Source organism: Xiphophorus couchianus, chromosome 5 (genome assembly GCF_001444195.1).
Source record: "Xiphophorus couchianus chromosome 5, X_couchianus-1.0, whole genome shotgun sequence".
NCBI classification, from domain to species: domain Eukaryota; kingdom Metazoa; phylum Chordata; class Actinopteri; order Cyprinodontiformes; family Poeciliidae; genus Xiphophorus; species Xiphophorus couchianus.
In genome coordinates, this window is record NC_040232.1 from 40,983,930 (window position 1) to 40,996,696 (window position 12,767).

The 12,767-nt window shown below is 38.6% G+C and overlaps 1 protein-coding gene across 2 annotated transcripts in view; it reads right to left on the bottom strand.

Annotated features, from left to right (window-relative positions):
• Positions 1-12,767, bottom strand: part of LOC114145501 (protein kinase C beta type-like) — an 80,849-nt gene that overhangs the window by 7,066 nt on the left and 61,016 nt on the right. Inside the window, exons 12-17 of one of the 2 annotated variants that reach the window (XM_028019123.1) lie at positions 10,743-10,805; positions 10,500-10,638; positions 10,326-10,406; positions 9,073-9,180; positions 8,848-8,988; positions 1,848-4,834 (exon numbers count right to left, since the gene is read on the bottom strand). In XM_028019123.1, the coding sequence (XP_027874924.1) occupies positions 4,682-4,834; positions 8,848-8,988; positions 9,073-9,180; positions 10,326-10,406; positions 10,500-10,638; positions 10,743-10,805 (685 nt within the window). In that variant the 3' untranslated portion in view covers positions 1,848-4,681. Of the gene's footprint in view, positions 1-1,847; positions 4,835-8,847; positions 8,989-9,072; positions 9,181-10,325; positions 10,407-10,499; positions 10,639-10,742; positions 10,806-12,767 lie in introns of those variants that run through there. The other variant, XM_028019124.1, reaches the window with a different exon arrangement.

A 12,767-nucleotide genomic window follows, 5' to 3' on the forward strand; every position in this document is an offset into this window, starting at 1 on the left:
TTAAGGAAAATGCAGTTGTTGGTTAAGCACCAATGTTTAAACTCTCTAAATCTTATTACTATAAATAATTGGGGAAAGAAAAAATAATGGAAATGTAGTAATTTTAGCCTCAACAATCTCCTGGATCTATGACTACCTCACAAACAGACCACAGTTTGTGAGACTGAAGAACTGTGTGTCTAACCAGGTGGTCAGTAACAGAGGAGCAAAACAAGGCCCTATACTCTCACCATTCCTTTTGTCTCTGTACACTTCAGACTTCCAGCACAAGTCTGACTTCCGTCATCTACAGAAATACTCAGATGACTCTGCAGTTGTCAGGTTTATCAGAGATGGACAAGAAGTTGAGTACAGAGAGCTGGTGGACCGCTTTGTGTCATGGTGTGGGAACAATCATCTCATCGTAATTTTGAACAAAACAAAGGAGATGATTGTTGATTTCAGGAGGAACAGGGTCAGATCAAATCCTGTTACCATCATGGAAAAAGAAGTGGAAGTGGTTGAGGAATATAAATCCCTCTGTGTTCATCTGGACAACAGACTGGACTGGAGAATCAACAGTGAAATGTCTGTAAGAAGGGACAGAGCAGACTGGACTTCTTGAGGAAGCCAAGAACCTTTAAGTTTTGCAGCAAGATGCTGCAGATCAACTATAAGTCTGTTGTTGAGAGCGTCATCTCTTCATCCATCAGCATCAGCGCCAGGGACCTGAAAAGGCTCAACAGCCTGATAAAGAAGGCTGGTTCTGCTCTGGGGACGACTGTGGAACCTCTGGAGATGACGATGCAAAGAAGGATTCTTCATAAAATCAAGAAAGTTATGAACAATCTCTTCACGATACTGTTGAGAAAACAGAGTATCTTCAGTCAGAGGCTTCTTTACTCTACTACTACAAGAGATCTTTCCTGCCAACAGCATCACCATCTGCAAGAACCCTTTGAACAATTTGAGGTAATATGAGTTACAACAACATTTAATTTTCTTTTGGAATCAAATTATGTATTTTTGAATGTGAATTGAGTATCCTCCCAGTGCTGGTCACACACTGATGTGGGACGGCATCACATTGTTAACCAGCATTTCTCAGAGGTCAGCCAATGTGACTGCTTTGGTCACTAAAACAAACCCCCAAGCTGTTCCCATAAGTGTTCATTGGGGTTAGGGGTCATGACAAGAGGCAGTCCATGCCATGACACAAAAGCGGCCTCTCTACTCTCAAATCCTCCAGGCGCTCTGTGATGGTCCAGTCTGAGGATCAGCATTGATGTCTTTGAAAACAGAAATCAGCTCCTAAGACTGGAAATCTAGAACTGCCATAGGTTGAGAAATCCCATCTTTATATCTCTCCGGTGAGACTGCCTTGAGTGACAAGACTCATTTTTACAGGAACATACCATCATCAACACATGCCTCCACCAAAAGGATTTGGCAAATTTTCTACAAATGTGGCACCATTTAAAGGGAAATCAAAAGATTTTCCAGCAACATAAGATTTATTACTAAGAAGCATTGTTACAACAGAAAAATAGAAAATAAAAATGACCAACAATTTTTTTCCCGTTTTTTGCTAAGTTTAGCCTGTAACTGACTTAACAGAATGATTGTCAACATACAAATAATTATGCATAGTACGGTAGCTACAGTAATACTCTTGGTAGCAGCAGCTTTAACTACTATTTTTATCTAAAAAAAAAGATGGCTATAAATCTGGTGCTGTAATAATTCTCTAGATACCACACCTGAGTTTGTGAACCATCACTCTCTCCAAGAAACAACTCCATACACAAAAAGGAGATCAACAAACGGTAAGATGTGTTGTAGCAACAGTAAGAAGGCACACACAGAAGTAGTCTGGCAGGCACCACTGAGTATATTATGAGTTTCCAGTCACAATCAACAACAGCATCTCTCCCACCCAGAAACCACATTCAAATATTTCTCTGATATAGAAATTATATTTTTATATATATTATTTCTCTGGAGTATCTCAACCTTGGTTGTTCACAGTTACCACGATTAGTGCTCATGGTTCTCATCTGGTAGAATCAGAGATTTTAGAAGCAGGTGTCCTTGATGTTACCTTCCTGCCACAAGCTCAAAAACAAGATTTGACACATTGTTACTACTTTGCATCGTTACACAGTTACAAAATTATGAAACAACTTTGACATTTCATCTTTTATATGAAAAGGACTTTCAAGGGATATAATAATGTTGGTCAACAGTTAGGATAGGCTGTAATGCATGTCATGATAATTACACCTGTATTGCAAAATGGCACATGATGGCTGTTCTTTTCCACAGCTGTTAGGAGCAGTATTTTTCTACAACTTTATGATTCTTAACCTTATTTTGGCACTTCTGGAAATCCTGTTTCTGGAGGATAAACTACCTTCACAAAAGTCTAAATGTCTACATCATGTAAATTTGGAAAAAAACCCCCAATTGTTTACAAGATATGCCCTCCGTCAATGAAAACACAGTGTAACAGGGAAAACTCGTCTCCAGAGAAAAGCAAAGACCCTTCAATGAAAAACAAACAAAAGAATCTGCAACTCTTCCTGCTTTTGTGCACAAGGATCATAAATCAGCAAAAATAATGTAGATACATTCACCACAACATCAAACAGAAAGTGTAATAATATTTGATCCTACAGACAAAAGTAAAGCCAACATTAGGAAACTAGTATTCGAACAATTACAGCAAAGCAATTGGTCAGTTCATTTACACTGTATGAATTGCCAACATGTGATCATTGTACACTCATCAACATCAATGATTGGTTATTCTAATCAATATGCAGATTACAGGGAAGGCGACACAGAGACAGAGCATGTTCAGGTTGGACTCTGGCATCCAGAAGCCTGCTGATGTGAGGCATTTAGATGTAAGCAGCATTTCTGCACTGAAGATAAAAATACAGCCAGTAGAGGCAACACAAGAGCAGCAGTTACAAGCTAAACTACAGTGGTCCCAGAACAGAGTCGCTAATGGAAAACATGCTGGCCTGTTCTCTGGATCATGAATATATAATCATGTGGGCGGGTTGCTTTCAGTTGTGCATTTCTATCTGAATAATATTTAAAAATCTGCCATTTTTGGAGATGCATTTGTTTGCTTTCTTTCCAAAAGTCAAAAGTCTTCCTTGGTACCGAGATGGAGACTGAAGGTAATAAAGTTTCTTTGGAATGCAGAATTTTTCTAGAAGCTACAGAAAAATTGCCTTTCAGTTCCCCCTGGATCCACTGCACTCACAAAGAAACAACATTATTTAGTAACATTTACCATTTAGTATATTTTCTAACAAATTGATGAGAGAAAACATCAGGGTTTATCGCACTGCTTCTTCTGCGTCAATTTAACGAGACACCATTGAGTCACCTCAACAATTTTTATTATGGCGGCACAGAACTGTTGGTGGCTATGTGAGGATGTTAGTAGGCATCCAAGTTCACTAAGCTATGTGTAAAGCCTCAACTACACTACTTTGGATGATTTTAGCATAAACATAACGTGGTAATAACGTGAATCCGGCAGAAGGAAAGATTTCTACATTTGATCTAGTTGAAAAATGAATTTTGCCACACCTCTGACCCCATCAGGATTTGAAGCAGGCAAATACTAAATATTTTACTGTCAATTTAAAACCATACACTATAGAAGAAAATACAGACGAGGGGCAAATATGGAAAACAATTCGTTTTAATAGAATCTATTAAGACAAGTTAGCAATTTTTTAATTTAGTCTGTGAAGGTTTTTAAAAATAATTTTAACAAACAGATTAATCCTTTATTGCTTTAGAGTGTGAAGTTTTTAAAACAATCTTTAACAAAGTCCATTAATAACACAGTCTCAATGCTAATTTAAGCTAACTACAATTTTTCTTTTAACCATGAATATGGCATTTAACGAACACTTATACATTTATATGGCATTTAAAAATAAAACTTGACAATGTAAACATTTTTATGATGTTCTCAAAGTATGCTGTCAAAAATGTCAGGGAACCAGGTTTCAGACATTTTTTGTCTTTATGTTACATTAAACTAAGCCAATGTAAGCTAACAACAAGATTGTTACAGGCAAAAGGTTTCATTGATGCTTTCTATAAAAAATTAGGTCATTTATCTTCTTGCTGCTTCTGAGTTTTTGCTGTGCTAAACTAAACTAACATGTTCAACTGAATCTTGAAAGACAGTTTAGGATAATGCTACTTTTCTCTTTTTGATTTTATTGCTCTGTTATATTCTTATTGTTTATAAAATTAAACAATCACTGTTGAGCAAGATGTGTAGTATGTTTAGTTGGGTATTTAGGTATGATAGTGGTTTCCAGGGGCAAAGGAAAGGTATCAGTTTATAGATGCTTCTCAGATTTTAGCTAGAGGCTAAGATAAGCTAACACCTTCAGCTTCCTCTCTAACAAACCGCTTGAATAGTTTTCACACTTTTGGAACAAACTAAATAAATATCTTTCCCAAATGCTCAAACATCTTTAAGCCTTTCAGACCTGAGCCAGAAAAAGTGCTAATGTGTAACATCAGATCTTAAAAGGTTAAAAATTGCTGGATGCAACCCAAATATGACATCATCATAATTTTTTCTTGTTTGGTATTTCTTTTAAAGTATGTTTATGAAGAATGGGTGATTTCTAATAAAGCCAGGAGAAATGTTACATGGTCATTGAGCTGGGTGGTTGTACTCAGGGTTAACAAATGAGAAGCCTTGGAATTCTTCCTGGTCCAGGTTGGATATTAGCTCCTGATCTGGGGGGGTCAGCTCAGGGGGGTTGCGTGTGAAAAAGCGATCAAAGTTCTCTGCATCACGCCCACACTGCCGTGGAGAGGAGAGATGAAGGAATGGATTGAGTTTCATGAAGGGTAAGGGAAAGAAAACAGGGACAACAAAAGACAAAAAGAGAAATACAACTAAAATATGGTATCAACCAATCAAATCACTCACAGCAAAAACTGTGGAATTCCATTGGTCTAAATGAAAGCAGTGGGCATACAGGTTCATCATTGGTGACTACACTAACAAGCTTTAGCTTCACATTTGTCAGAGTAGTGACCAATGGTAGCAGATGGTTGTGTTCTGGTGATGGGGGATTTTTTTTCACATCTACAGTGGCTTTCAAAAGTATTCATACCTATTGAACTTTTCCATATTTGACACATTAAAACCACAAGCTTATTTCATTGGAATTTTATATGAAAGACCAACACAAAGTGGTGTACAATTGTGAAGTACAAAAAAACTACATGATTTAAAACATTTTTGACAAATAGAAAATGAAAGTGCAGAGTGCAAAAGTATTCAGCCCCCTTTTCTCTGAGTTCAACCGACTGCCTTCAGAAGGTACCTGTTGATGGCTAATGACTGAACAGAGTCCACCTGTGTGTAATCTAATATCAGTTGAAATCCAGCTGCTCTGTGACAGAACCAGGGCTACAATGGATTGGTTTAAAACAGATCATATTCATGTGGTAGAATGGCCCAATCAAAGTCCAGACCTAAACCCAACCCAGAATCTGTGGTAAGATCTGAAACCTGGTGTTCACAAACTCTCTGCATCTAATCTGACTGAGCTTGAGATGTTTTAGTTTGGGATCAATTATGCATTTCTGAATTTGAATTTTGCAGAAGAATAATGAGCAAAAAGTTCAGTCAGTAGATGATCAAAGCTGGTAGAGACAAACCCTGAAAGAGTTGAAGCTGGAATTGACATGATGCCGGCTCCGCCCCCAGGCTGACATAGACCAATCCTCCCCCAATCATTCCAGGGCACTTGTCAGCAACTGACCAATCAGCGTTGCAAGTAGACGCCCCTTATCTCGAAGAAATGATCTACGACTAGGCCTGTCACGATAGCAAATTTTGCTGAGCGATTCATTGTCTCAAAAAATTATTGCGATAAACGATAATATTGTTTGAAGACCTTTTTACACTGATTTAATGGAAATTACGTAATCATGCATGTGATTTCCTGCCAAAGATAGATACACTTTATTTTCAAAAGAATATTTAACACTGGAGCTGATAAACAAAATAAACAAAACAACCAAAAACAAAATGGATTCTCAGTCTCCATTAACAAAAAATGTACTTGATAAAAACTAAACAACATAAAGCCAAAGTGGAAATAAATACTGCATTCAACCAAAAGAGTGCAGATTATGAAGTCTGTATATTATGTTGCCCTTCAGTAATAATTAGATTTAAATAGAGAAAATGGGCACATCGACTTCCTGATGCAATAGTTCACACTACATGATTTTTTGCTCCTATTTTTCCCCATACAACAATCTTAGACCTTTGGTCTTTCTAAGATTGTGTGGTGTGTTACGGTAGATCTTCGTGGCGCTCTGATCTAAATCAGGGGTTTTTCCCCGACTGGGAGCGAGAACACAGCCTGTTGAATGTGACAGGTAGCCAATCAGAAAGCGCGGATTCTCCTCCGTGTTTTCTGAGGGGAAATTACGTCGGGGAATCTCAAACAGCTGACACGGCGCAACCCGAAGTCCAGCGGACATTGGAGATGATATGTGGAAACAACATTAATGTTTATTTAACATGCAAAGAATATAGAAATGACAAGAGGAGGAGTTGGAGCGAAATTGCTACCGCAGTTGATAAACCCGGTAACTTTTCAGCTGTTCTTTGTTAACGTGACGTAAACAGGTTCTAATGATTTTCATTCAGTCAGGACTTTATGCTGACACTAGCCACATGCATTGCAGGTAGACTGTAGTAAAGCATTGATTAATGCCTGGTTTTAAAATTAGTTCACTGGACTTGCAGCCATTATTTTGTGCCCATTGTTGGACACCACACGGCAGGACCGAACCCGATGGAACCGTTATACCAAGGATTTCTGTCGGCTAATGTGTGGCCTGTCAGGTTTTAAAAATGGGCCGACAATCAGCCGACAACTCTAAGATCCTGTAGTGTGCGCTGGGCTTTACACTAAGGAAATGAGGAAGGGAGGGTCAGTGGAGAGCACCGGAGTTGAGCCTTTTTTCATTCGGTGTCATCAACAGAAAGAGAAAAAGGCCGGAAGAGACGATAATGCCGATAATTGAAATGACGTCGATAGTTTTAATTTATCGTACGATTAATCGTTTATCGCGACAGGCCTATCTACGACAATGTTTTTTTTTTGTTTTTTTTTAACCCCTCCAGGGGGTCTTTTGTGGGCTCTAGTGTCCCTTATACGACAGTAGGCTGACAGGAAACGGGGAAGAAGAGGGGGGAAGACATGCGGCAAATGTCGTCGGGTCCGTGAGTCGAACCGCGACGGCCACGTCAAGGACTCAATGCCTCCAAATACGGATCGCGCTAACCACTACGCCACCACGACACGCCCAAGATCTACGACAATGTTGACAGTATTTAAAACACGCTGATAGATAATCATGGTCCGAGTTGTCAGTGGGTAATATGCATTCCCGACAGTCGTTACCCAGAGCGTGTAGAGGGCGGAATACAATTTATTACATTTCCAAAACCAAAAAGGAGTCTGGAATAATGCAAGAAAAGGATCATGGCCTGCAGCCCACCTCATGTCCAGTTGAATGAAACTGATAGACAGAAACTATCAAGTTAGTCAGCATGAAGGTAACTGGTAGAAAACATCCCATTTTTGTCATAAGGACACTTACTGACAGACAAATCAAGCCCTGTAGTGGTTAATTAGGCACATAGCTGTACACAAGTGAATAAAGAAAACTATACTTAGGTATCCCCTTTGTCATGAATGTTTTAAACTAATATATTAGTATTATTAATTAATATATTATCTGGAAATAATCTGACTAAGGTCTTAAGGACTCCATGCTAACAGTTCACGCTCCATGCTAAGGACTCAGGGCTGACGGCTAAGCGTCAAATAAACACAACTCAGTCTGATTAAAATCACAGTGCCAAACATCTAATCATTTCCAGATCAATAAATGAAGGTAGTTATGCTGAATTTTATGTGTAGATTCCAATGGTAGCTGGAATCTACCCAGCTACTGTTGTGTGGCAGTCTATGAAAACAGACTGCAGTAACTGCTGCATTGACATTTAAACATCTTTTTATGCTACTATTTATTTTTAAGCAGTTTGCTGAAGGCAGATTTTCACAAGCCGGTTTTATTTTAGTCATTACTTAACCATTTTGTATGTACAAAATGCGTCCCACAGCGTTCACACTTGCATCCAACCAGACTTTGTCCCTCATCATTTTTCCTCTTGGGCTTTATTGTTGACTTCTCCGTTATTTACCGCTAATAACCTTACAGACCTGATTTGGACTCCTTAGAGAATTTTCTTGCCCGCCATCTTTGCCACAGTGTTGGTTTATAAGACAAAAATGACTCAAAAAATGTCTCAGGTAATGCATTGAAGACTGTTAGTCTGCCACAACAGTTTGCTTGTTGGAGGACAGCTCTACTTCATCATGGGGGTGGAGCCGGCGTCATGCCCATTGCAGCAAAAGGTGGATCCACAAAGTGTTGACTCAGGGGGCCTGAATACTTTTGCCCACCACTCTTTTCAGTTTTTTAGTTGTAAAAAATATTTTGAATCATGTATAATTTTCTTTCTACTTCACAATTGTATACCCGTATGTGTTGGTCTTTCACATTAAATTGCAATAAAACCTATTTATGATTGGTTGTAATGTGACAAGATATGGAAAAGTTCAAGGGGTATGAATACTTTCACAAGTCACTGTATAACTTACCTCATGGGCAAGACTAAGAATACAACTCACTTTTTTTAACATGGATCATTTCTAAAGCAAACGTTAGAGACTGGATACCTTTATTAGCTGGAAAGTGTTCATGAAGGAATACACTCACCGCTTTTGGTTTGAAAGGAGGCTGGACCTCCTTATTCTCCAGCTTTTCCCAGTCAATATAGCGGAAGAAGGCGTGCTCCTTGATGTCCCTTTCTCCCTCTGGGCCACAGCCAAGACGCTTCCCTGGGTGTTTGGTCATCAGCTAAAAATATACACTTATATTTATATATATATACAGTATATATATGATGAAAGACAGTGTATGTGTACTGCAGTGTGTTCTCACCCCTTTGCAGATAGCAACAGCTTCTTTGGACATGGATTTAGGGTAAGAGACATGATGCTCCATGATTGACTGGAACAACTCATCTTCATCTTCACCATCAAATGGAGGCTGCAGATGAACAAAAATACCCAATTTTTAATTATTGTTTCCAGCATTTTAATTTTGATTAAAATTTGAATAAGTTAATTTTCACTTCTTAACAGCAATGCACCTAAAATTTCTGTTTTCATTACTAGATCATAATGTGGTATATGACAAATAATATGATACACTTAAATGCAGATATGAAATGATAAAAAGGCATATTTTAATAAAAATGTCTTCAGCTGCTTTTTGTGGGAGTCAGGATGTTGAAGACGGCAGAAAAACAAAGAAAGTTTGTTCCAGAGCTGAGGTGCAACAGTTTGTAAAGAGTGAGTTTATCTGATCCTTGAGAATCTTTGAAGTAGTGGAGGTATGTGGCTTTAACTAAAATTCAGTACTAAAATGAAAGTGCAACCAATTCAAATACATTAAAACATGAAGGTTGATGTTTTTATCAAATGAAGTTGATCAAAGACATTTTTGTTGTTGCTAAAAGGTGTGTTACAAAGTCTAGACAAGAAAAAAGCAAAGCATGAATAACCATCTCAACACTAAACTTTGGTAATATTTCTCCAATGATGAAGACGGTTAGAACCTTAAAAAAAGTATTTATTGACCAATAACAACACCTAAATTTTGTACATTTGGAATCCCAGTAAAATTCAAATGTCCAACCTGTTGGCTGATGAAATAAACCACGTTGTCCAGGACAATGCTCATTCTTCTCAGAGTATTCTTGAAGGTTTTTTTTTTGCAACAGTTTATAATTTCCTTTAGGCATTCAGACAGTTTGAAAAACTTAGGATTTTTGAAAGATGTGGCCCCAAAACAGAGACTTGAGGTCCCCAACATATTATACTAGAGCAATAGAAACTGACAGGATTTAGTTCATACAGGCACTGAAGCTTATGCTTAGGTGAAATTTGTGCCTCTATAAAACAGATGTAGAGATTCCTGCCTATGAAGTCTGATTGCTGTGTTACTGATGGCATCAAAGGCTGCTGATACATCTATCAAGACTAAAACAGTGAATTCACCAGGACACATTCAGCACAACCTTCACTGCTGAATTAAAATGTGAATCATTTATGTGAGTTTAGTTATCTGCTTTCCTTTAGTACCAACTCCTGGTTATTAATAGCAATGTTGATTAAAAGTGATGCACGTACCTGTCCGGCAAGCATTTCATAAAGCAGTACTCCAAAGGCCCACCAGTCCACAGACTTCCCATAAGGTTGATAAGCAATGATCTGTTGGGAAGAAAAACCTGTTAATCAGTTGTTACAGATTTGTAACAATTGATCAAATGCATCAGTTGACTAGAGGAAAACACATGAACACACCTCTGGGGCAATGTAGTCTGGTGTCCCACAAAACGTCTTTGTTGTAATGCCATCAAACATGTTTTCTTTGCACATGCCAAAGTCTGCAATCTTTATGTGGCCTTCAGAGTCCAACATCACATTGTCCAGCTTCAGGTCTCTGTAAACATGCACAAATACCCACAACCAACTCATTACTCACAAACTGTGCAATTACAAAATACAAAAACCTGATGAGTGGGAAGGATTCAAAACCAGGCTCACCGATACACAATGCCCTTGGAGTGAAGGAAGAAGAGGCCAATGGCAATTTCTGCTGCATAGAACCTGAAACACAGAACACCACTTCATATTTAAATAGTGATGGTACATTTAGTCCAGTGAAAATATGCTAATTTTTTAGTACATTTTCTGCATGAGAGATGCAACTGGCTAGTTTATCACAAAACAGATGTGTTTGGTTATTACAGTCTTCTAAGAAATGTGGTTGCAGTGACTGTGGCAGGGTTTTTACAGCTGTTCTGGTAGCTTAGCAGATAACTGCTATGTTATCATTTTCTTGTAATAAAATAATAACACTTTGTTGCAAGACTAGATGTTGCAAAAATTAGACATTTTGCAACATTGAAAGATTATTCTAAGGTGATGATAAAAGCCACAGATGAACAAAACTGTGCACTTAGTCTCTATGAGGCTCTTTTAGCTTACAACAGATAAAATGTGGACAAATTGGTCAGAAGAATGGAGTGGGCCGATGACCAGACAGACGGACTGGATGGAAGGATGGATGGAATAGAAGGAGCAGATGGTTGAATGGACAGATTGATGGAAGGATTAGAAGAATGGATGGACAGAGACAAATGGACAGATCAGAAGAATGGGCAGACAGCAGGAACTATGGAAAGACAAATGATTCTGTTCAGCCTTTGGATGGATTCAAAGGGCAGAATGGACAGACAGATTCAATTTAATTTATTCAGTAGTGTAGAGACATTGCACATTAACATTTTTGTAAATGTGCCAGAGTTAGCCAAAAGGCTATTTGAGAGGCTCAAACCTGAAGTAAACAAACATATTATTTTATGGTAATTAATATTTTACTGCTTTCATTTATAGAGCACCATTTGAGTCAGCAGTGCAACTTCTTCCAGCTTTCCTTTCACATCTTCCAGTTCCATTTCATCTTTTGCTTTAAGGCAGGATGTGTCAAGAGAAAATCTGATTGATTGATTGATTGATTGATTGATTGATTGATTGATAGGATTTTATCTCCACAGCTCGAGTGGAGCAGGGTGGAGCAACGTGCGCATTTAGTTGTGCAGCACAGCGCGCTTGTTACAGTATAATTAAGTCCGTCCGTCCGTCCATCCATCATCTTACATGCTTATCCCCAGTGGGGTTTTGAGGGGTGCTGGTGCTGATCTCCAACAATTAATGGGTGAAAGGCAGGGTTTTCTAAAGAAAACTAAAGAGAACTTATATATATTATATAAGGCCTATATATTACATAGGCTATATAACCCTATATAACCCTAACCCTTATATTGTAAGGCTATATTTACTGTAGCCTTGTTAAATGCACCACTTTAGCCAAAGTGTCGTGTCCATAACTCTTCAATGAACGGTCAGCTCCCGGTCAGAAAGATGCATGTAGTTCAGTGTCCATGTCAGAGATAATATTCCAAAGGGATTTTTAAAATTAATTTTAGTGACCTCTGCTAAGTACATAAAGTTGAAAGTGTCAGTGTGTCTGCATCAAGTACAGTCAAGGATGTGAATTGTAATTTGTTGAAATGACGGACGGCTTCAGATTTTTCAGTCTATTTAAAAAAATCCAGGGTGCTAACAAGACCCTGGGTGAGTGGATGGAAGGACGGACGGATGGAAGGACGGACGGAAGGACGGATGGACGGACAGGTGCTGCCTCCCCTCCCATCTGAAGCAGATCTCTGCTTAGACTTTTTCTTTCCTAAAATGGTTCTCTGCTTCATTTTTCCTTGTTCAACAATCCATAGTGATTCTGTCCAAAATGTTCACAGCAAACACTCTGGTCTGCAATGTCCTCTGTTTGGACAGATGTGCTGACATCTGTTTATGGTCTGAAATGCCTGTCCATCCCAGATGGGGACCAGTAGATTCTCAAAATGAAGACACATTGTCATTTCAATGTGGCACATTCTGCCTGCTTTTTTTTAAACCTTTCCAGTAAGACGAGCACAACTTGGAGTCCAGCTGCGCTCCTGCAGATGCCCACCTCCTGCAGGGAATCCAGAACTCTGCTGGAGCCTC